This window comes from Impatiens glandulifera, chromosome 3, assembly GCF_907164915.1.
Source record: "Impatiens glandulifera chromosome 3, dImpGla2.1, whole genome shotgun sequence".
Classification (NCBI taxonomy): domain Eukaryota; kingdom Viridiplantae; phylum Streptophyta; class Magnoliopsida; order Ericales; family Balsaminaceae; genus Impatiens; species Impatiens glandulifera.
The window spans coordinates 2,611,659-2,632,912 of record NC_061864.1 but is presented as its reverse complement, the minus strand read 5'-3'; the positions used below and the strand labels follow the sequence as shown (position 1 = coordinate 2,632,912).

Sequence of the window (21,254 nt, the reverse complement as noted above, 5' to 3'; positions counted from 1 at the left end):
TATATATATATATATATATATATATATATATATATTATTTAAATAGATATATTGTAACGCGTAGAGACTTGGACTTTTTTTTTTATTATTATATTTATTAAATTGAATGATTACTCAAAAATATAGATCAAACCTTGTTAAATTTTATGTTTATTATATTAATAATGTATATCTCTATCATTTGAAGATAAGTATTATAGTGCAAATTTTCAACATTCTCAAAAAGGCCGTTTTATCCGTAGAAGAGATTTAAAAAATCTTAATATAATAAAACTCAATTCTTATAAATTAAATTAAAACAAGATATATATAAATGGAGAAAAATCATTTTCCCATATGCAAATTGCTTTTCCCACCTCCCTCTTTAATTAATTCAAAAATAACTTATTTATCTTTATCACCTTTATATATTTATATATTCTTATTTTATTTTATTTAATTATTAAATTTTTTTATTAAATATAATTAATTAATTTTTAATATATTTTTAACTTTATTTATTTAATTAAAAATACAAAATATTATTATTTTATATTATAATTATTTAAAATATATTAAATATTGAAATGTGTATTAATTTAATAAAATATAAATATTTAATATTTTATTATATTAATTATATATATATATATATATAATAAAATACTTATAAAAATTATTTATTAAATAATAATTAATAATTAGTCTAATCATAATATTTTAATGAATAATATTATATATTAATAATTAGTCAAACATAATATTTTTAATTTTAATTAATAATATTATATATTAATAATTATTCAAACATAATATTAATAATTATTAATATTTTTATAAATAAAATTATTTATTAAATAATAATTAATAATTAATCTAATCATAATATTTTACTTAATAATATTATATTTAATATATTTTAAATAATTATAATATAAAATTAATAATATTTTGTATTTTTAATTAAATAAATAAAGTTAAAAAAAATATTAAAAATTAATTAATTAATTATATTTAATAAAAAACTTAATAATTAAATAAAATAAAATAAGTAAAATAAATAAAATAAGAAATATAAATATATAAAGGTGATAGGGATAAATATGTAATTTTAGAATTAATTAAGAAGTGAAGGAAGGGCGGAATATGGAAGAGGTCTATGTATCATTGTTTGATAAGATAACAAAATTATTCTACATCTATGCGTTGGTAAATGTGACATGACAAAATAATTTTCTTTTCAAATTTTAAAACCATGACTAAGAATACAAGTCTTTTAACATATGAAAGTCAACGTCATTGCCTCATGGAGCTTGTATGATATTGGATTTCTAATTTCTATTTTGTTGAATTAAAAAATTAAATTATTTGATTTTTAAATGGTTAAATTATTATAATATTCTATTTTATTTAAATTTTTTAAAAATAAAATAAAAGTATTTTGGTAAATAAATTAATTAAATGATTGAAATAACAAGATTTTTTATTAAAAAAAACGAAAACGAAAAAACAAACGGGTTCTTGTTGTATGTAATCTAGAAAGGAATTAACAAAAATAAATAAATAAATAAAATGATAGTCAATGAATATATAAGTGTGGTCCTGATCCCTTAATTTGATAGAGCTTGTACCCAAATTTTTCTTTTCATTTTTTCCTCCACATTTATAGTTTTTATTTATTAAGGAAATACATTTTATTTATTTATTTATTTATTAATTTATTAAATTGTAAATATCTTACCCTAATGATTTTTTTTAATAGAAAAATGTGATTTATAACATTTTTTAACAAAAAAATGTTAATTTTTTATTAATAAAATAATTGTTATGACTAAAAAAATATGATACTCACTTCAACCTAAAAGATTTTGAATGAAAATCAATTTAGTAATTTTTTTTATCGATTTACCTAAGTTAGTTAATAACTTTTTATTATTAATTTAATAGTTGTGAACTTTATTTATCTTTTATTAAACTTGAGCTAAATAACCAAAATAAAAAACTTTAGTGGATTTGTTTAGAACGATCATTTCTAATTTTTTTTCATCATTTGTTTCGGGCTCTTTTGAATAGTCTTGATAGTGGGTTATTTATGATCATTATTATTATTTTTTTTTATTTTCTTATTTATGAAATGAATTTTTGTTAAAATATATAAAGGTTTCTTTCAAAATGTTATAGTTAATTAATTAATTAATTATATATATATATGTGTGTTTATTTGACTGTTTATATATAGATCTCTCTCTATATATTAATTTAGATGAATGATAAAAAAGAATTGAGTAGTTATATATACTAATAAAGTAATATGAAAGAAGCAATATTTTTTCTTGTAATAATGTTTGGATGTTCTTCCATGGTGGCTGCGGGAGTTAAAGTAGACGTGGGAGTGATTTTGGACATGGAAACCGGCGCCGGAGAGATGGGTTTTCGGTGCATATCCATGGCCTTCTCCGATTACAACGCCGGCGCCGGTGCCGGAGATATTTCCCTCCATGTCAGAGACTCCAAAGGAACCGTTCTCGGTGCTTCCGCTGCAGGTCAGACTCTTTCTCTCTCTCTCTCTCTATATATATATAAACTATTTCACTTTTTTATTTTTATTTTTAGAAAATTAGTATTATTTTTTTTTTTAAAAAATATCACTGGGCAGTGAATTTAGATAAGAGAATTTGAGAGAATGAAATTCGTTAAAAAATTACAAATTTTTTATTTCTTTCCTTTTATCTTTTTATAAATCATATTTTATTTATTTATGAATTTATTTATGTTTTTTTTTAATTTAAAAATAAACAGAATTGATTAATCTCAATAATCGTGCTCTCAACTTAGACAGAATTGAATTGTCTATTTTTAAATTTATTTTTTGTTAGAATAATTATCTAGTTATGATGACTAACATGGACGTTTTAACAGTTTTATAATATATACTTAATATTTTAATTCAATCATTTTACTATAAAATAAATAATAATAAATATTTTAAATTATGTTTTTTTAATATTTAGTAAGATTAATAATTTTACATTATTATATATATATATATATATATATATATATATATATAATATTAATGAATTTTTAAATATAAAATTATTATTTAAAAATATTTATTTGAAATTAACATTAATTTTAATTAATCATTATAAATAGAATATATATAAATTAAAATAATTAATCTTATTAAAAAAATCAAAAATACAAAACATTTTATTTTACTTTATTTTTATAATAAAATAATTAAGTTACAATGTTAAATATATATTATAAAATAATTTTATATTTTAAATTGACAATAGTTAGATTTTATAACAGCAAAATCACAAATTATTTAAAAAATTAAACCTATAACAAATGGATTTTCAAATTGGTTATGACAAACAACAAATTTATCAAAACTAAAATATCACAAAATAATAACAACAGTTAAAATTTTTTTTACGTTATCTACTCTTCTTAAGTAAAAAGAAAATATTACTCTCTCCCTCTCTTTCCCATTTATTTACTCTAAAGTTAAAACTCGCATTAGCAATGCACACCTCAACTACAAATAAGCTACATATTTGTGACATGAATTACTAGCAAAATTAATGAGACATCAAAGTTATTTATTTGTTTATTATTATTAGTATTACACAACTTTCATTTAAGGACTTAATTCGATATTATATAAAACACTTTTGTCAGTTTAGTTTATTCTTAATGATCTAATATATTATCTTCATCAATTTTCTCTAAAACACATGGTGAACTAATATGGGATGATAAATTTGAGACTTTGTTTTTAACTGTGTTTTCATCATCTCTAAAATATAGGATGATAAATGATCATCAGCATATATAAATAATATCAATAAATATTGTAACATTTGACAATATATTATAAACTTGTATTCTGAAACATGTGGCAATATATTATAAACTTGAATTCTGAGATATGGAACATAATTTATAACATGACAATATGAATATTGCGCGCAGCTTTGGACCTTTTAAAAAATGTGCAAGTTCAAGCCATCATAGGGCCTCCAACCTCATTACAATCTGACTTTGTCATTAATATGGGGGAAAATGCTCACGTTCCCATTGTTTCCTTTTCGACTACAAGCCCATTTCAATCTTCTCTTCAAAGCGCTTACCTTGTTCGTGCCACGTTAAGTGACTCGAGTCAAGTTGAGGCTATTGCATCTCTTATTCGTTCCTTTGGATGGCGAGAAGTTGTTCAGACTCCCCATTCATTAGATAGAGAAGATCACCAACATTTCGTGATTCGCTGCCGAACTTTTTCTAATTCAATGAGTATTCTCAATATTATGCCTTGAAGAGGACTCGAACCTCCACGCTCTTTAGCACGAGATTTTGAGTCTCGCGTGTCTACCATTTCACCACCAAGGCATTCTTTTTTGAACCGTATGCGCCAAAAGGTGCATGTACGGTTCCGAAGGGATATAATTTTACCCTAATCAACCGACTTTATCGAGAAAGAATACTTTTTTTAGGCCAAGAAATTGATAGCGAGATCTCCAATCAACTTATTGGTCTTATGGTATTTCTCAGGGGCCAAGAGCACCCCCTCTAGTAAAAGCTTCCACAGCTGGTTGACCAAAATGAGGATCCCAAATTGCATGAGCAATGGGCCTTACATGTAAGTAATAGAGTAGGATTGATCATCTACGTGGATAATGCATTTGGAGTAGGTATCATACCATTTCTTGCCAATGCTTTGCAAGATGTTGATGTTCGTATTTCTCATAGAAGTTCTATTCCTCCTTTAGCCAGCGATAATGAGATATTAGTCGTGCTTTATAAACTTATGACGATGCAAACTAGGGTTTTTGTTGTGCATATGGACCCCATGCTTGGTTTTCGTCTATTCAACAAGGCAAAAGAGATCGGGATGATGCGTGAAGGATACGTGTGGATCACGACTAATGGAATAACCAACACGTTAAGTATAATCAACGACTCTTCTAACATACTTGAGACACGCTCAATGCACGGGGTTCTTGGAATAAAACCGCACTTTCCAAGAACAAAACGATTGAAAGATTTCATCTCCCGATGGAAGAATGAATCCAAATTCAGCGATCTAAATATATATGGGTTATGGGCGTATGATGCTGCCACCGCCCTAGCGATTGCGATACAAAAGGTTATTGACATGAACACAACCTTTGACGATAGGGGCCGATTAAACATCAGTACTACAACAACCTCAAATAATGCTACATTAACAGATTTCGAGAACATTGGAGTTTCTCAAATGGGTAGATACATTAACCAAGAATTATCGAAAAGTAGGTTTAGAGGCCTTGGTGGAGATTTCCATCTCATAAACGGGGAGCTACAATCCTCCAGCTCCTTCCAAATTGTAAACTTTATCGATGATCTCGGTGAGAGGGGTGTCGGATTTTGGACGCCAAAGATCGGGATTTCGAAAAAGTTAAACGGTAACCATCTTGTTAATAATTCTAATACCAAACTGCTCAAAGATATTATTTGGCCCGGAGAAAGTAGGTCAATTCCAAAGGGTTGGGTTATTCCTACAAATGGAAAACAATTGATGATTGGGGTGCCTGTGAAAGTTGAAAAAAGTGACTTTTTAAATCTTATAATAGAAAGTGATACCAATGAGACCAAAGTCACTGGCTATGTTATTGATGTGTTTGATGCTGTTATGGCTAAGCTTCCATATCATGTTTCGTACAAGTACGTTCCATTCGCAACACCCGATGGGAAGCCAATGGGCGACTACAATGAGTTGGTGTATCAAGTTTCTCTTGGGGTACGTAAGTATGCGCTTATAAATTATTAGTTATTTTCAAGTATTTTGTTTCAATTTGTAGTGTTCGTTTCATTATTGCCAGAAATATGATGCTGTGGTCGGAGATGTGACAATAGTAGCTAACCGATCTTTGTACGTGGATTTCACGCTACCATTCATGGATTCCGGGGTGACGATGTTTGTACCCTACAAGGACAAGAAAAACAACAACCCTTTGGCTTTCTTGAAGCCATTAACATGGGACTTATGGGTCACTAGTGGATGTTTTTTCATCTTCATTGGATTTGTGATTTGGATTCTAGAGCACAAACCAAATGGAGATTTTGGCAGTTCTCAGTCTGATAATGAAGGGTGCACTAGCTTTTGGTCTTCCTTCTCGACATTGTTCCTTGCACATAGTAAAGTGTTACTAACTAACTCTCTAATTGTTTTCTTTTTAAAATGGTTAATTTGTTGGAATTTTTAGGGTCACTAGTATAATAAATAATTGTGTAAATGTCATATTTAATATAAGCCAAAATAATGTGATCTAATGTGATTAAGTTTATGGCTTATGGGTGTATTTGTCATGAATATAAAGTGAGGATACCTAAGTGGGATTTCTAATTTTATGAAGGGGCTAAATTAGAAATTACCTAACTATAATAACTAACTTATTGTTGGTTATATGTAACGGTAATGGTCCCCATTTGAAGTAACGTCAATTCTCCTTTGCGTCCCCATCAACAGAGAGATAAATCTATTGACTTACTCATCAAATGGAAGAACCATTCCACATCAAGAAAGTCTAAATATAGAGAGATTAAAGACTTTTTCTATTAAAGAAAAGACAAGATTCATGCCATTAATTAAGGTACGCTTCCGCCGCATTCAAGATTTTAATTTCTCACATATTAAATTAGGATCTAATTAGGATAATTCTAACAATTGGTATCAGAGCCATCATAATTTAATTATGTGAAAAAATTATATCGGTGTAGATATATATGCATGAAATTTATAGGCATGCAATTCATAATAAAAATAAAAGCATGTTATTAGGAATATATATATATTAATTTGGTATAAAGATATAAAGATTTATCGATTTATAAATATTTAGATTCTCTGGTTTTGTTAAGTTCCTAGATCTTTAAGTTTCTGTAAAGAGGAACGGTTATATATTAATATCGTATGATGTTATCATGAAGATTGATGGAAAGAGATATTTGAATTATCTCATAATTAAGATTCCTCCTCGGTTTAGGGATATTTAGATTTTAGATTCTCAGTAATCATAAATTTATATATATATGCATGAATTTATAGATAATTTCATGTTTTCGGATTATATATATTGGTTTTGATAATTTCAAACATAATATTAGGTTATAGATAATTTCATATTTTCGGATTATATATATTGGTTTTGAGACTTTCAAACATAATATTAGGAATATATATTGATTTTGATAATTTCAATAAATTATGATGAGAATATATATATATTTGAAAATTTTAATCGGATATATATATAGATAGATTAATAGATTAAGGGATATCTGAATTTTACGATAATTAAGATGATAAAATCCCTAAAATTTAATATTTGAATTTTCTCTCAATTTCGGAATATATGGATATATTGTTTTTTGATAATATCAAATAATTGAGTAAATATATATATATATATATATATATATATAAAGATTTATGATATTATTTAATAATGTTTATTAAATTTATTGATAGTTTGATTATCGTTTAAGTTAAAGGGAGAAATTCTCTGTTTTAAATTGACCGTGTTTAGATTTTCTTGTTAAACGGTTTAGATTTTCTGGTTAAAGGGGTTAAAGGGAGAAATTCTCTGTTTTAAATTGACCGTGTTTAGATTTTCTTGTTAAACGGTTTAGATTTTCTCGTTAAAGGGGTTAAAGGGAGAAATTCTCTGTTTTAAATTGACCGTGTTTAAATTTTCTTGTTAAACGGTTTAGATTTTCTCGTTAAAGGGGTTAAAGGGAGAAATTCTTTGTTTTAAATTGACCGTGTTTTAAATTAACGGTTGATATTTGTTGTTAAGGGATTAAATAATATATATTATAAATCAAGAGATAATTAAGGAATAATGTTTAAGATATATATATATATATAAATTAATATATAATAAAATTTTAATTATATCCTTTATTTTAGGATTAAAAGATTAAGGTTAACGATTATTAATAAATTAATTAATAATTGGATTTAGGCTAATATTTGAAATTTGGTCAAATAAATCTTGAAGATTTATTATTTAATTTAATTTAATTAATATGAGACATTACAAATTTCAAAATCAAGTAAGATTTGGCCTATAGTATAATTTTATTTTTTATAATAAAATAAATTATATGTTTCTTGGAAAATTATATATTATTGATTTGAGTTATATACAATAATATAACATTTAAATTTAAATTAATGATATTATTGTTCATTATTTGGATTGTATTGATTGATACAAATAATCACCAAAGTGACAATGTTTGTTGAAATTAATTCAAGACAATTTTGAATGGTAGTATTGTGTAATTCATGTGATTATATTATTTGGCCCAAAGGCTGATAATTAATTGACAGAATTGCATTAATACTTGTGATGATAAATATGTAATAATTATAAAGTCTTATTTATGTGAATAATTAATTCATCCAAAGATAGATTGATTATTTGACATGTCTTATTATTAATGTTTGATCATTACACCAAAATACTATTAGCTATTAATATTACTGTCCAAAGACTTGATATTAATGTTGCATTAAGTATTTTGAGATGGGATAAATCATTATTTGAATTTAGTTGTTACTTAAGTTTATAAATGTGAGCAACTAATTTATCGAATATCCTAAATAATTAAGGGCTATAATTTTTTTATGATGTCAAGTTAAAGATATTTTTTTTAGACGAGACTGCAATATTTTTTTGAGGATATTGAGTTTGAGGGGAGAAATGATTGTGTCTTTAAAAATGATTTAGATCAATAATTCCTATTGTGGAAGATTTGATTTATATCTCAAGTGTTTTTGACATTGATAAGGATTTTATTGATATTGAGGATAATGTTCAAAAATCAAGAGTAACAAGACAATATGATCAAACTCATTAAGTACAAACTCAACAACCTCAAAATCAAGTGTCTTTATGACAATCCAATTTAATTGAATTACTCTTTAAGAATAATTTATGGTACCCGTTACATATTTTGATATGGAGCTTCACCATAGTAGATGTTAAGGGGTTTTTTAATAGAGACATTGAAAAACAATTTGGTACAATGAGAATACTTTGTGTCGAGAGACCAAATTAATATAGTTTGCAAATTAAAGAAATTCATCTATAGACTTGAAGAAGCGTCTCGTTAGTGATACCATAAATTTCACAAAATAACAATTCTCTCTTTTGGTTTTGAGGTGAATTTAATTGATTATTTGTGTATCACAAGTTTAGTGGGAGTACATGTCCATTTATGGTTTTATATATGGGTGACATTTTGGTTGTCACAAATTTTGCTTGACATTAAGTAGCCAATACTTACGAGATATTTGAAAAGAATTAAGAATTAAATGCTCACATATAGAAAGTCGGAAAGTCTTGAGATCATTGAGTATTCTGACTCCGATATTACGAGATGCCAAAATAGTATGAAATCTACTTCGGATAATATTTTTCGCTAGCGGGTTTTGTCATTTCTTGAAGAAGTGTCAAACAAACACTTATGACGTCATCCACTATTGCAGCGAAATTTATAACATGTTACTAGGCATCAAATTAAGTGATTTTGACATCAAGTTTATTTTATGAAATAAATTATACAAAGTGGATAAATTTTTATAAAATATATATGTACAAACTCTATGGTTATGAACCTCATGCCAATAAGTTTATCATCTAATATCTTTCATGAGGATATTGCTCGTATGAGTGTTGTAGAGATCAACGATCTCTAACTTCAGTGGGAGTTTGTAATTTTGACATCTTCCAGTTTAATTATTTTATAAATATTTATAAAGTTTTTTATTCTGATCAGAACTTAAGTATTATTCAGTTCATTACACTTTGTATAATTATGTTTAAAGTATGATCTCACTAAAGTTAAGTAGGACCAGTTGAAAATTGACATGAAAAGATCACCTTGCATGGAATTTTCATTCCTCACATTCATGATATGATTTGTCAATTAATTGTATTGATTTATGTGATCATTGTTGGGTCTAGTTGTGTTTAAATACAACGACGAGCTCTTTGGTCCTATATTGATATAATTAATTGATAAAATTGTTTAATACAACATATGATTAAGATGACATAAAACTTCAGGCGCATTATGGTTAATACATTTATTTTTGTACATACGTGACCTAGTGGGAGTTTGTTGGAATTTTTAGGGTCACTAGTATAATAAATAATTGTGTAAATGTCATATTTAATATAAGCCAAAATAATGTGATCTAATGTGATTAAGTTTATGGCTTATGGGTGTATTTGTCATGAATATAAAGTGAGGATACCTAAGTGAGATTTCTAATTTTATGAAGGGGCTAAATTAGAAATTACCTAACTATAATAACTAACTTATTGTTGGTTATATGTAACGGTAATGGTCCCCATTTGAAGTAACGTCAATTCTCCTTTGCGTCCCCATCAACAGAGAGAGAAATCTATTGACTTACTCATCAAATGGAAGAACCATTCCACATCAAGAAAGTCTAAATATAGAGAGATTAAAGACTTTTTCTATTAAAGAAAAGACAAGATTCATGCCATTAATTAAGGTACGCTTCCGCCGCATTCAAGATTTTAATTTCTCACATATTAAATTAGGATCTAATTAGGATAATTCTAACATAATTAACTAACCAATGACACTATAATACCGATCTTGACAATATTCATGTGTACGTAGGGGAAGAGGTGGTGAGCAATTTGGCTAGACTAGTGGTGATCATATGGGGATTTTTGGTTCTAATATTGACGCAGAGCTACACGGCTAGCTTGACATCGTTGATGACGGTTCAACAACTCGAGCCGTCAATTACAGATGTTCAAGATCTTATCATTAAAGGACAAAGTATTGGATACCCTAAAGGCTCATTTGTTTTTAGCTACCTTAAGCAAATGGGCTGTAAGGATTCTCAACTTAAGATGTTCAAGTCTATGAAAGACTTGGATTCCGCATTTTCAAATAAAAGCATAGTAGCTGCCTTTGATGAAAGTCCTTATTTGAAACAATTAGTTGGGAGACACTGCTTCAAGTACACCATGATCGGACCTAATCTTAAGACGGGAGGCTTTGGCTTTGTAAGTATATATATATGTATATATGTTGGACTGACCGATTGAGATTAATGTTTTAATTACCACCTTCATAAATATATATAGATAGGAATGATCCATGCATATTGCATGCAATGCAGGGTTTCCCGAGAGGATCACCATTGGTATCAGATGTGTCAAGGGAAATCTTAAACGTGACAGAAGGAGGGGAGATGGAGAAAATAGAAAATAAATGGTTTGGAAATGAAAAGAGCTGCCCACAACAAGACCCAAAGGCGGGTTCAAGCAATCTGAGCCTGGGGAATTTTTGGGGATTATTCCTCATTGTTGGTTCTGCTTCTTCTATCGCGGTCATTATATTTCTCGCCATGTTAACCTACGAGCACAGGCATTTCTTGATGCAATGTGGTATAATTAGATCTTTTTTGATGATGATCAAATCCAAAGAAGAAAGGAAAATGAACGAAGAAGATACTATTGTGAATATTGAAGACCAAATTGAAGAAAATCATATGCATTATAATGAGCTAGAGATATTGACACCGACTTCAAATATTGTAACATCCCCTGATACTCCCTTCTCGCCTTGCCGATCAAGTATTTCAGAACACTACTTTGAATGATATATATATATATATATATATATATATTTAGAGTTTAGACATTCTAGTTATTGATATATTTTGTGATATGTATGATATATATATATATATATATATTGTATGTATTGGCTTGGAAATTAACACATATAAATGTATTATTAGTATTGAATGTTCCAACTCATGTTCTAATCTGCTGAGCTGCTAACAGTTTTGTAGCTAGGCGAAACCAATGAATGATAATGTGTTCAAGCAGAAATGAATCTCAATTGTCATATTTATTTTTTTATTTTATTTTAATATGACCTCAATTTAATTTAAGATATTTTGATCTTTTATTTTATTTTATTAATATTAAATTTAATGACAACTATTTTTTTTATTTTTATAAAAAATAGTATAAAAATAATATTTGGTCATTAAGTACTAATGTAATTCTCTTCCGACTAAAACTACCTTCTTAAATTCAAAATATAAAATAAAATTAGACAATATTAATATAGCATAATTCTAATTCTAATTTTGATGTTTCATGCTAATAACATATATAGGTTTCACGATTTCCTTTTCCGTTTGCTTTTCGCTAGTACCTATGTATACTTTTCGGTGTGAGGATCCTAATTAAGTTTTAACTTTAAATGAATTTTAATTTAAAAAGATAAATAAAATGATTTTCTTTTTCTTAAAAATAAAATAAAATGAGTTCAATATTAAGAAGAAAAAAAAGAAGAAGAATGGTAAGATGATGAGTTTGACATCATCACTAGATTATAATGCTTGTTAATTTTCCATGAGAAATTTTATTTTTTATTTCATTATCAATCAAATAATCAATAAAATATTAATTATTCATACTAAATTTTATAATAAAATTTGGAATTAATAATCCGGATCCTTCAACAAAATTAATTAAACAAGTTAATTCTCGTATTTTAATAGGTAATAAAAAAAATAAAGGAAATTGACTAGTCTAAGCTAATTTATGCACAATTTCTTTAGTTTTTCCTATTAAATTTGTCAAAGATTCAATTCAAAGTTTTGCATTCTTGGTCATACCAAGCATATTAGCTTAAATTTAGTTTTGCACTCCAATTTCCATACGTTTAAAAATTGTATAAATAATAAGTGGATGAAAAGAAAAGACAAGAAAAGAATGGTCATGGAAAATATAATGTAAGTTTCCACATTATTTAATGATAATATAAGACTGGTCATGATTATTAATAATTATGTTTGTCTAAGTATCAACATCTATATATATATATATATATATATATATATATATATATATATATATATATATATATATATATATATATATATATATATATATATATATATATATATATATATATATATATATATATATATATATATATATATATATATATATATATATATATATATATATATATATATATATATATATATATATATATATATATATATATATATATATATTATAGTTAGATGAATGATAAAGCAATATGTACTAATTAACAAAAATGAATGAGTTACTTCATGTATTACTCATGGTCGTCATCTTTGGATGTTGTTCTTGTTCCATGGGTGCAGTAATTAACGTAGACGTGGGAGTGATTTTGGACATGGAAACCGACCAAGGAAAGATGGGTCTTACCTGCATTTCCATGGCCATGTCCGATTTCTACTCAAATATTATTTACAATTCTCATTCAAAATATCACAAAACCAGAATTTCCCTCCATGTTAGAGACTCCAAAGGAACCGTTCTTGCTGCTTCTGCTGCAGGTTCTCTTCTTCTCCATCTCTTTTTATTTTCAATCAATTAATATGTTCTATTTTTAAGATGAGTATTTTACACGTCAATGTTTCTCGATTAACAATTTTTTATTTTTTTTTATCAAAACACATTTATTGATTAATTATAATATTAAAGTTGAAATCCGAATACAAATTTGTGACAGGTTCGGTATGCAATTAGCTAGTGACTTATTGAAAGGACATAAGAGTTAACCATTATTTTTTATTTAAAAGATTTATTTGACTCTCCAATTGTCCCATTGCAACAATTTTAATGTCTTTAATTTTACAACAAATGTGTATATTCTATTCATTTATAATATTAATTTTTATAACTTGAATTTGTACACAAATTCTCTCAAATTATAAATGTTTATAACTTTAAATTTAAAAAAGTTTAACTGTCACTCAACAACATGTTTTGTGTCTCATATCATCCATTTCTATGTTGTTTTGGGTTGTTTAAAATGAGTGTAATATTAATGTTAGAATGAAAAATCATCCTGCTAGCTAATTAATTTGTTAAAATTATGGCAATTAAGCTTAATCAAACTATTTTAAAAACTTTCTTTCCTCTATCATTTATTTACCTAGTAACTATGTAAATGGAATTGTGGAGTTTAATTTTAATTTTTAGGTTTAGTAGAATATTTAAAATTAAGAATTGAAATTAAAATAAGAATTTCAATAGAGTTCAAACCAAGGTAATTTGATAATTCTCAACTTTATTTTTTTTAACTCAAAATTGTAATTTGATATTTTTTTTTTTAAATAAAATATCTCAATTTTTGAATTTAGAAAGTTTAAATGTTGATATATTTATTTAGTAAATTAATATTTTGAAGCATTTTTTTTTTTAATTTAATAAATTAACGTATTCAACTATATTTATTTTCTTGAATTTAAGAACTTAACCTAATATTTTTTTTTTAATTTAAAATGTTAAATTTTTTTTAAAAAAAAATCTAATCATAAAAAAATTCTTATCTTAATAAACCGTGTCAAACTAATATTTTAATAATATGAATAATATTTATTTAAATTATTTTTATTATATTTATTTTCAAACCTATATATGAATTAAATCAAAATACTGTCATATAGTTTTTCAAACAAAATAATTGTGTCAATTGTCATTTTTTTTTTTTTTTTTTGTTTTGTCGTCAATTATCAATATTTTAATAATATAAATAATATTTATTTATAAGTAATAGTCATAGTTGAAGAAAATACAAAATGCTTCAATGTTATATTAATACAAGTCTCACATTAATTTTTTTATTTTGTGGTATTTGAACGAAAAGTTTTTATTCATTTTCATTAATTTATATATGTTCAATTTTATTATAAATGTTTTTAGTTTAATTTTCCTTAATTAAAAAAAAAAAATTATTAATCAATCAAAAAAAAATAAAAAAAAATATTACAACTAAGCGGGAGGGAAATTTGATGGAATAACCCTCATAAGAGGGGAATTTCCACTATTAACAGGTCATTAATAAATTTTTCATTTTTGACCTTTTGCCAAGGCAAAAGGTCAGTTTTACCCTTTATTAAAAAAAAAAAAAAAAAAAAATCAGTAAAGTGAGTGCGCATTTCAGTTATGAAATGCCACTTTCTTCTCCATTTCCCTCCTCTCCACCAACCGTCCTTCCATCATCAAGGTTCTTCATCATCAAGCTTCCTTCATCAAGGTTCTTCATCATCAAGCTTCCTTCATCACCTACGGCTCCTTCCTTCATCATCGACGATCGTCTTCAACATTCAGGTTAGACGTTCGTCCTTTTAGGGTTTTGTTGTTTAGAGTCTAGGATGTAGGTTAGGTCATGGAATAATGGTTTTAGAGCTTGGCTGATATGTTTTACAGTGAAATATACATCCGAAGAAGGTGACGAAGGCGACAGTGCATCTGTCGCAGGCGGGAAATGCATCTGTCGCAGGCGGGAAATGCATCTGTCGCAGGCGGGAAATGCATCTGTCGCAGGCGGGAAATGCATCTGTCGCATGCGACAGTTCATCTGTCGCATGCGAAAGATGCATTTCCCGCCTGCGACAGATGCATTTCCCGCCTGCGACAGATGCACTGTCGTCTGCGACAGATGCACTGTCGCCTGCGACAGATGCATTTTCCTCCTTGCATTTTCCTCCTTGCATTTTCCTCCTTGCATTTTCCTCCTTTACCTGGTCACTGTCACTGACTTCTTTGAATTTTTTTCAATTGCAGATCACATGAATGTTGGTGTTTTTCTACTCTTTGATGGAGACTGGAAAACTGATGATTGTGGGGTTAGTTCTTTTGTCTCAAGTTCGTGTCGTGGTGTGAATGTACCCCGAAATGCTACATATGAAGAGTTAGCTTCAATTGTCTATAATTCTATTGGTGTGGACAAACTAAGATATGACTTAGTGTTCAAGTTAAAGTATAATATGCTAATGATCAATTCTCCTCCTGCAACAATCATTGGAGATAGCGATGTGGCGTTCTATTTACAAGAACTCTCGTCTTCACTGCCCAATCATCGCGCCCCGCTATGTGTCTCCTTAGTAGAGAAGTCAATACCTTCAACTCAACAAAGTGAAAGACCAGAAAATGACATTTTTGAGCAGCAAGATATCTTACCAAGGCATCGAGATGTGTTTGAGCAGCAAGATGTATTCCCAAGTCAACAAGATGTATTCCCAAGACAACAAGATGTATCTGAGCAGCAGGATGTGTTTGAGCAGCAAGATGTATCAAGTGCCCAATCTTTGGCATGAAACTGTTTTAGAGTTTTGATCAAACCGTTTTTGTATGTACATCAAACTGTTTTTGGGTAGGGTTTTGATCATCTGTTTTTGGGGTAGGGTGTTGATCAAACTGTTTTTTGGGTAGGGTGTTGATCAAACTGTTTTTTGGGTAGGGTTTTGATCATCTGTTTTTGGGGTAGGGTGTTGATCAAACTGTTTTTTGGGTAGGGTTTTGATCATCTTCATATTTCATCTGTTTAAGTGTTGTCATCTATTGTGTTGTCAAAGAGAAATAGCAGGATTGATTTCAGGAATGCAGGAATGCATCTGTCGCAGGACAAATAGAAGTAGCAGGGATGCATTTATCGCATGCGACGGTGCATCTGTCGCAGGCGACGGTGCATCTGTCGCAGGCGGGAAATGCATCTGGCGCATGCACCAGATGCATTTCCCGCCTGCGACAGATGCACCGTCGCATGCGACAGATGCATTTCATTTATGTTTTGTGCTTAATTATATATATATATATACTATATTATATTTGAATTCAAAATAGCAAACTACATTACATTCAAAAATAAATACATAAGGTTTACATTCAAAAATAAATACATAAGGTTTACATTCAAGTCAGAATAATTAAACTTGACTCTTCATAGCCCTTTCCATAAGACCAAAGTGATTAAACTTGTCCTTGGTCTTTAACAAGCAGGTGCAAGTAGATTTCCATGAAACACGTCCAGGAAAGTTCTCAATTACAGTTTTGTTTTTGCATTTGGTTGGTGCCATCTGCAAAAAATCAATAAGTCAGAATAATGAAAGTAAATACCACTAATTTAAAGAAAATATGACATTTTTCGCAGACGACAGTGCATCTGTCGCAGACGACAGTGCATCTGTCGCAGACGACAGTGCATCTGTCGCAGACGACAGTGCATCTGTCGCAGACGACAGTGCATCTGTCGCAGACGACAGTGCATCTGTCGCAGACGACAGATGCATCTGTCGCAGGCGAATAGTGTATTCTTCCTGCGACAGATGCATCTGTCGTCTGCGACAGATGCACTGTCGTCTGCGACAGATGCACTGTCGTCTGCGACAGATGCACTGTCGTCTGCGACAGATGCACTGTCGTCTGCGAAAATGCATCGTCGCCATCGACAATAAACCCAAAACCCTGCAACAGCCATCGACAGAAGCATTTTAAACCCAAAACTAAACCTAAACAATAAAATGGAGAACTAGGATAGAAAGAAGATAAACTCACATTCGACGTATTTGTCGGGGGCTCTTGTTTGTCGTCGGAGCTCGTCGGGGAGGGTTCGAGGGAGAGGACGTCGTCGAAGTTGGAAACGAGAGAGAGGGAGTGAAAGGAGAACTGGGAAAGGAAGACGGGGGAGTGAAAGGAGAACTGGGTTCGAGGGAAAGGAAGACGGGGGAGAATGAAAATCAAATTTTTTTTATTTTTTTTTTTTAATAAAGGGTAAAACTGACCTTTTGCCTTGGCAAAAGGTCAAAAATGAAAAATTTATTAATGACCTGTTAATAGTGGAAATTCCCCTCTTATGAGGGTTATTCCATCAAATTTCCCAAGCGGGAAGGGACCTTCATTCTGATGTCGGGGGTTTGGGGCGTGGCAGTGTGAGCACGAAACAGTATGATCAATCACAACAGGGAGAGGCTAAAAACGATGATTTTGATCATCATTCATCTTTCATCTTCAATCGACGTATTCCTCCTCTGAATCAAAAGGGTAGCTTCCATTTCTTACGCCTCCCATGGCAGTTGCGAGGAGCCAGCGAACGACCAAGGCGGCGAGTGGGCGGCGTGCGACTGTAACAACGACGAATTGGTCACCGGGCTGAAACCCTAGAATTTGAAATTTCATTCCTCTACTTCTTATTGCCTTTAACAATTAGATAGATTGTTTAAACAATATTTTTACATTGTTGCTGCTGCTGCTGCTGCAGCTTTGGACCTTTTGAAAAACGTGGGAGTAGAAGCCATCATAGGGCCTCCAACCTCAATGCAAGCTGACTTTCTCATTAATTTGGGGGAAATTGCTCAAGTTCCGATTCTATCTTTTTCGGCTACAAGTACGTTTCTCTCTTCCCTTCGAAGCGATTACTTTTTTCGTGCCACATTCAATGACTCGACTCAAGTTGATGCTATTGCATCTCTTATTCATTCCTTTGGGTGGCGAGAAGTAGTTCCCATTTACGTGGACAATGAATTTGGAGCAGCTATCTTGCCATTTCTTGCCAATGCCTTGCAAAATGTTGATGTTAGAATTTCTCATAGAACTTCTATTCATCCTTTAGCTAGCGATGACGAGATATTAATCGAGCTTTATAAGCTTATGACGATGCAAACTAGGGTTTTCATTGTACATATGGACCACAAGCTTGGTTTTCGATTATTCAACAAGGCCAAACAGATTGGGATGATGAATGAAGGATATGCCTGGATCACAACCAATGGAATAACAAATTCGTTAAGTATAATCGACCCTTCTAACTTAGTCGGGATGGACTCAATGCACGGGGTTCTTGGAATAAAACCTCACGTTCCCAGAACAAGGCGACTAAAAGATTTCGTATCCAGATGGAAGAATGAAGCCCGGAAAAGTAACTTAGATGATACAAATCTAAATATTTTCAGGTTATGGGCGTATGATGCTGCAACTGCACTTGCGATTGTCGTCGAAAAGGCCTATCAGATTAACTCAGTTGCTGGGAAAACGAGAGGACTAAACATTACAACAAACTTAAACTCAAGCGGTACGAATGATCTTGAGACAATTGGAGTTTCTCAAATGGGAAAATATATTAGCCAAGAATTATCGAGAACTAGGTTTAGAGGCATTGGTGGAGATTTCCATATCATAAACGGGGAGTTACAATCATCCGCCTTCCAAATTGTAAACTTTATTGATGATCTTCGTGAGAGAGGGATCGGGTTTTGGACGCCAACAAATGGGATATCGAGACAATTGGAGAATAACAGCCGAGTTAATTCCAATACCAAATTACTCAAGCCTGTCATTTGGCCCGGCGAAGGTCGATCAAAACCAAGGGGTTGGGATATTCCGTTGAAAGGAAAACGATTGAGGGTTGGAGTGCCTGTGAATGAGGGAGACGGAGACTTGGTGAAAGTTATAAGAGAAGAGAACACCAATGTGACCAAAGTTACTGGCTATTGTATTGATGTATTTGATGCTGTTATGGCTAGAATGCCATATTATGTTCCTTACGATTACATCCCTTTCGAGAACCCTAGTGGGAAGGCGATTGGTAACTACAATGACTTGGTGTACCAGGTTTTTCTCGGGGTGAGTTACGATTTTTCTTCGTAAGTTTTTTGAATTTCGTAATGCATTGTAGCTAGGTGGTTGAAGTGTCTGTTTCCTAAGCAGCGGAAGGTATAGTTGGACCCAACTTATTGTGTTTTAATTTTATTTTTTTCTTTGAATTTGCTCACATTTTGTTGTCATTCACATTGCTAGAACTACGATGTCGTGGTTGGAGATGTGACGATATTAGCAAACAGATCTTTGTACGTGGATTTTACGTTACCATACATGGAGTCTCGGGTGATGATGATCATGCCCTACATGGACAAGAAAACTAAAAATCCTTTGGCTTTCTTGAAGCCATTAACATGGGATCTATGGGTCACTAGTGGGTGTTTCTTCATCTTCGTTGGATTTGTGATTTGGATTCTTGAACATAGATCGAACGGTGATTTTGGTGGCTCTCAACTTCGTCAAGTCAGCACTAGCTTTTGGTTCTCCTTCTCTATAATGTTCCTTACACATAGTAAATTCCTCTCCCAACTTACTTACTATCTTCCATTTTTAACATCAATTTTTTGTTGAACTATCTTCTCAATGACTTGGCATGTGTAGGAGAACAGGTGGTTAGCAATTTGGCTAGACTAGTTGTGATCATATGGTGCTTTGTGGTTCTAATTTTGACCCAGAGCTACACGGCTAGCTTGACATCATGGATGACAGTTCAACAGCTCGAGCCATCAATTACAGATGTTCAAGATCTTATCAATAGAGGACAGAGTGTTGGATACCCTAAAGGCTCCTTTGTTTTGACCTACCTTACACATATGGGTTTTAAGGATTCTCAACTTAAGATGTACAAGTCAACTGAAGAATTGGATGCCATATTCTCGAACAAAAGTATACTCGCCGCGTTCGATGAAAGCCCTTATTTGAAGCAATTTGTTCTGAAATACTGCTCAAAGTATATAATGGACATGAGACCTATTTCTATGACTGGAGGCTTTGGATTTGTATGTATATATGTTCACTCTCATTAATTAGCTCATCTTATTATTATATACTAGCGAACAAGAAATTAACTCAACTTCTTAACACAGGGTTTCCCGAAAGGATCACCATTGGTTCCCGATGTGTCTAGGGAGATCTTGAACGTGATTGAAAATGATCAAAAGATAGAGAAACTGGAAAAAGCATTGTTTAAGGATTGCCAACATCAAGATTCAAAAGTAGATTCAAACAGACTCAGTCTCGGGAATTTTTGGGCATTGTTCCTCATTGTTGGCGTTGCTTCTTCCTTCGCTGTCATTATATTCCTCGCCATGTTAATCTACGAGCATAGACATTTCTTGATGCAATACGATCTCAAATCTTGGCTGAAGAGAATGAAATACAAGGGGAAAAAAACCCACAAAGATAATATGGATCTTCACCAAATTGAAAATGATCATCATGATGATATTGGAGAGGTACTAGCACCAGTTGGTAATGTAACATTCACTCCATCCCCGGGTGCTCCCTTCATTCCTAGCAGGTCTAGTATTTCCGAAGACATGGACTTTGTCGATACGAGTGGAAGAGAACGCGAAACTTATTCAACCTTCGTGCCCGGGCCAAGCTCGTTTGGTCACGAAATCCAACTCCAAGAGATAATTGAAGTTCAAAATCAAGATAGACAAGGCCTGGCAGATATTCAAGAACTTACCCTAAGGATTCATTAAGGAATGCATCAATAATCACATATAATAGATGTTTTTATCTGTATTAAGTCCAGCAAAAAAATTTGTTACC

At 30.3% G+C, this 21,254-nt stretch overlaps 2 protein-coding genes and 1 non-coding gene across 3 annotated transcripts; 2 read left to right on the top strand and 1 right to left on the bottom strand.

Moving 5' to 3' along the window:
• The first annotated feature begins 2,320 nt into the window (after nt 1-2,320).
• Nucleotides 2,321-11,686, top strand: LOC124928873 (glutamate receptor 2.7-like). The gene is made up of 7 exons (XM_047469121.1): nt 2,321-2,522; nt 3,964-4,247; nt 4,540-4,579; nt 4,680-5,767; nt 5,850-6,165; nt 10,693-11,087; nt 11,204-11,686. Exons 1-7 carry the CDS (start codon nt 2,321-2,323, stop codon nt 11,684-11,686), a joined length of 2,808 nt encoding a protein of 935 aa, XP_047325077.1.
• On the bottom strand, nt 4,297-4,377 carry TRNAL-CAA. The gene has a single exon. It is a non-coding gene; the product is annotated as a tRNA-Leu (tRNA).
• Nucleotides 11,687-13,248: 1,562 nt separating the features above from the next.
• LOC124932329 (glutamate receptor 2.7-like) lies at nt 13,249-21,223 on the top strand. Its single transcript, XM_047472950.1, has 5 exons — nt 13,249-13,432; nt 18,142-19,502; nt 19,677-19,989; nt 20,079-20,476; nt 20,564-21,223. The coding sequence occupies exons 1-5, from the start codon at nt 13,270-13,272 to the stop codon at nt 21,182-21,184; spliced, it is 2,856 nt and encodes a 951-aa protein (XP_047328906.1). The 5' UTR covers nt 13,249-13,269; the 3' UTR covers nt 21,185-21,223.
• The last annotated feature ends 31 nt before the right edge of the window (nt 21,224-21,254 follow it).

Bases quoted from the DNA above. Each gene is read 5' to 3' on its own strand.
- LOC124928873 (XM_047469121.1), top strand. From the start codon at position 2,321: ATGTTTGGATGTTCTTCCATGGTGGCTGCGGGAGTTAAAGTAGACGTG. The intron at 4,580-4,679 runs GTTGACCAAAAT...CATTTGGAGTAG, and splicing joins AGTAAAAGCTTCCACAGCTG to GTATCATACCATTTCTTGCC. The intron at 11,088-11,203 runs GTAAGTATATAT...CATGCAATGCAG, and splicing joins AGACGGGAGGCTTTGGCTTT to GGTTTCCCGAGAGGATCACC.
- LOC124932329 (XM_047472950.1), top strand. From the start codon at position 13,270: ATGGAAACCGACCAAGGAAAGATGGGTCTTACCTGCATTTCCATGGCC. The intron at 13,433-18,141 runs GTTCTCTTCTTC...CTGCTGCTGCAG, and splicing joins TCTTGCTGCTTCTGCTGCAG to CTTTGGACCTTTTGAAAAAC. The intron at 19,503-19,676 runs GTGAGTTACGAT...TCACATTGCTAG, and splicing joins TGTACCAGGTTTTTCTCGGG to AACTACGATGTCGTGGTTGG.